This window comes from Lactuca sativa, chromosome 4 (assembly GCF_002870075.4).
Source record: "Lactuca sativa cultivar Salinas chromosome 4, Lsat_Salinas_v11, whole genome shotgun sequence".
Lineage (NCBI taxonomy): Eukaryota > Viridiplantae > Streptophyta > Magnoliopsida > Asterales > Asteraceae > Lactuca > Lactuca sativa.
The window spans coordinates 2,850,208-2,851,979 of NC_056626.2; the positions used below are offsets into that span (position 1 = coordinate 2,850,208).

Consider the following 1,772-nt stretch of genomic DNA (forward strand, 5'->3'; position numbering starts at 1 on the left):
ATTCACAATGTAAATATGAATTACTTTTATTTATACTATGAATTTGAACTAAATATAAACTAATTTTCAGCATTCATAATATGAATTTGAGCTAAAATAAAGAAAAAAAAATGTTTTTATACATCAATATTAATGTCTATTTAGAAAGCACAAAAAATTATAAATTTTGATATATTTATTTTATTTTTGTTGATAACAATAAACCAAAATATTAAAAAAACGGAACAATTTTTTTTTTAAAGTTTAGTTTTGTAAAGTTCGCAAGTGAATTTACTCACACTATTAATCTAAACTGTATATGTGATTAAATTTTCAGGATTCGCAATATAAATAAGACTTACTATTATTAACACTGTAAATCTGAACCGTATATAATTTAAATTTTTCATCATTTACAACATGAATATGAGGATTCTGAGCTACAATTTTGATAAAAAAAATATTTTTTACATCAGTATGAATATATATTTAAAGAGAACCAAAAAAATTGAATTTTGATATTATTATTATCATTTTTTTGAAAAAAAATATAAACATAAGTGGAGTTTTTTTTTACAAAAAAAAGGTTTACTACACACACACACACACACACACACACATATATATATATATATATATATATATATATATATATATATATATATATATATATATATATATATATATTTCAAGAGGACCGAAAATCATGAATAATTGTATATTTAGTTTTTTTCGATAAGAAGATGTCAAATAAAAACTAGAACAAATTACACGAATGGTCCTTAAGGTTTTATTGTTTTCCCTAAAGTAGTCCTTACGAAACTTTTTTCCCTTAAATGGTACCTACGAAACAAACATTGCACACAAATGATCCTTATGACTAACTTTCTTAACAAATTCTGTTAAGTGTGTGTGAAAAGAGGAAAATCTCTTTGTTTTTATTTATTTATTTTTAATATTTTGTTAATTTGAAATTAAAAAAAGGTGGCTCTCTCTCTCTCTCTCTCTCTCTCTCTCTCTCTCTCGTTGGAAAAATGAATCATATTGAAGAGGAAAAATGAATCAGATTGAAGAAGGTTGTTGCCTCCGATCTAACCTCCCTCCTGCCACTTGTTCCACTTCCCACTCCGATCAACAGTACCATCGGTGACCCTCACTGCTTTCCTCGACGATTAATGGGCTCTTCTTTCCCCATTCGTGTTTGTTGTTGATTGGACCAGAAAAAAGGAAGAAGATGCCAACGATAGCCTTCCGTCGGCTCCCCTACTCGCGATTTGCTAAACCACCACCATACCACCTCTTGTTGTTGTTGATTTTGAAACCCTAACTATGATTTTGGGGGTGAGCGCTTTTAGTAATCATGTGAACGATGTGTGTGGTTTTACTATGTGTTTTTAGTTGCAGATGGAAGAAGGTCGTTGCCTCCAATCCAAACTGTTGCCTTGTCAATGCTTGCCGAACCACCTTGCAGAAACCCCAAAAAAGCTGCAACTCATTGCTTCATCCCTTGCTCCCTGAAGCCATCTTATATGAGAGTTTTGTATCACCGCTACCAGGGTTTTAAAGAGGCGTAGGCACTGCAAACTCAAGCCATAGACGGAGATCAAAGTTTTACTCTAGCCACATGTGCTACAAAATCGAACCTGAACTCTGGCGTTGTCGAACCCGAACAAGACCAACAATTTGGGAAAGATGGCGGAGAAGAAAGAGACAGATTTTCCTTTAAGAGTTTTCACTGTTGCGTTAGGGTTTAATGACGGTGGTTCATCTTCTCCATGGCGGAAACCCGTGAG

The 1,772-nt window shown here is 32.2% G+C and overlaps 1 protein-coding gene across 1 annotated transcript in view; it reads left to right on the forward strand.

The window, feature by feature from the left end:
- Positions 1–1,671: 1,671 nt before the first annotated feature.
- The window catches only part of LOC128133181 (uncharacterized), a 3,415-nt gene continuing 3,314 nt past the window's right edge, over positions 1,672–1,772 (forward strand). The window contains exon 1 of the mRNA XM_052770118.1: positions 1,672–1,767. Coding sequence (XP_052626078.1) covers positions 1,672–1,767 — 96 coding nt within the window. The remainder of the gene's footprint in view (positions 1,768–1,772) is intronic.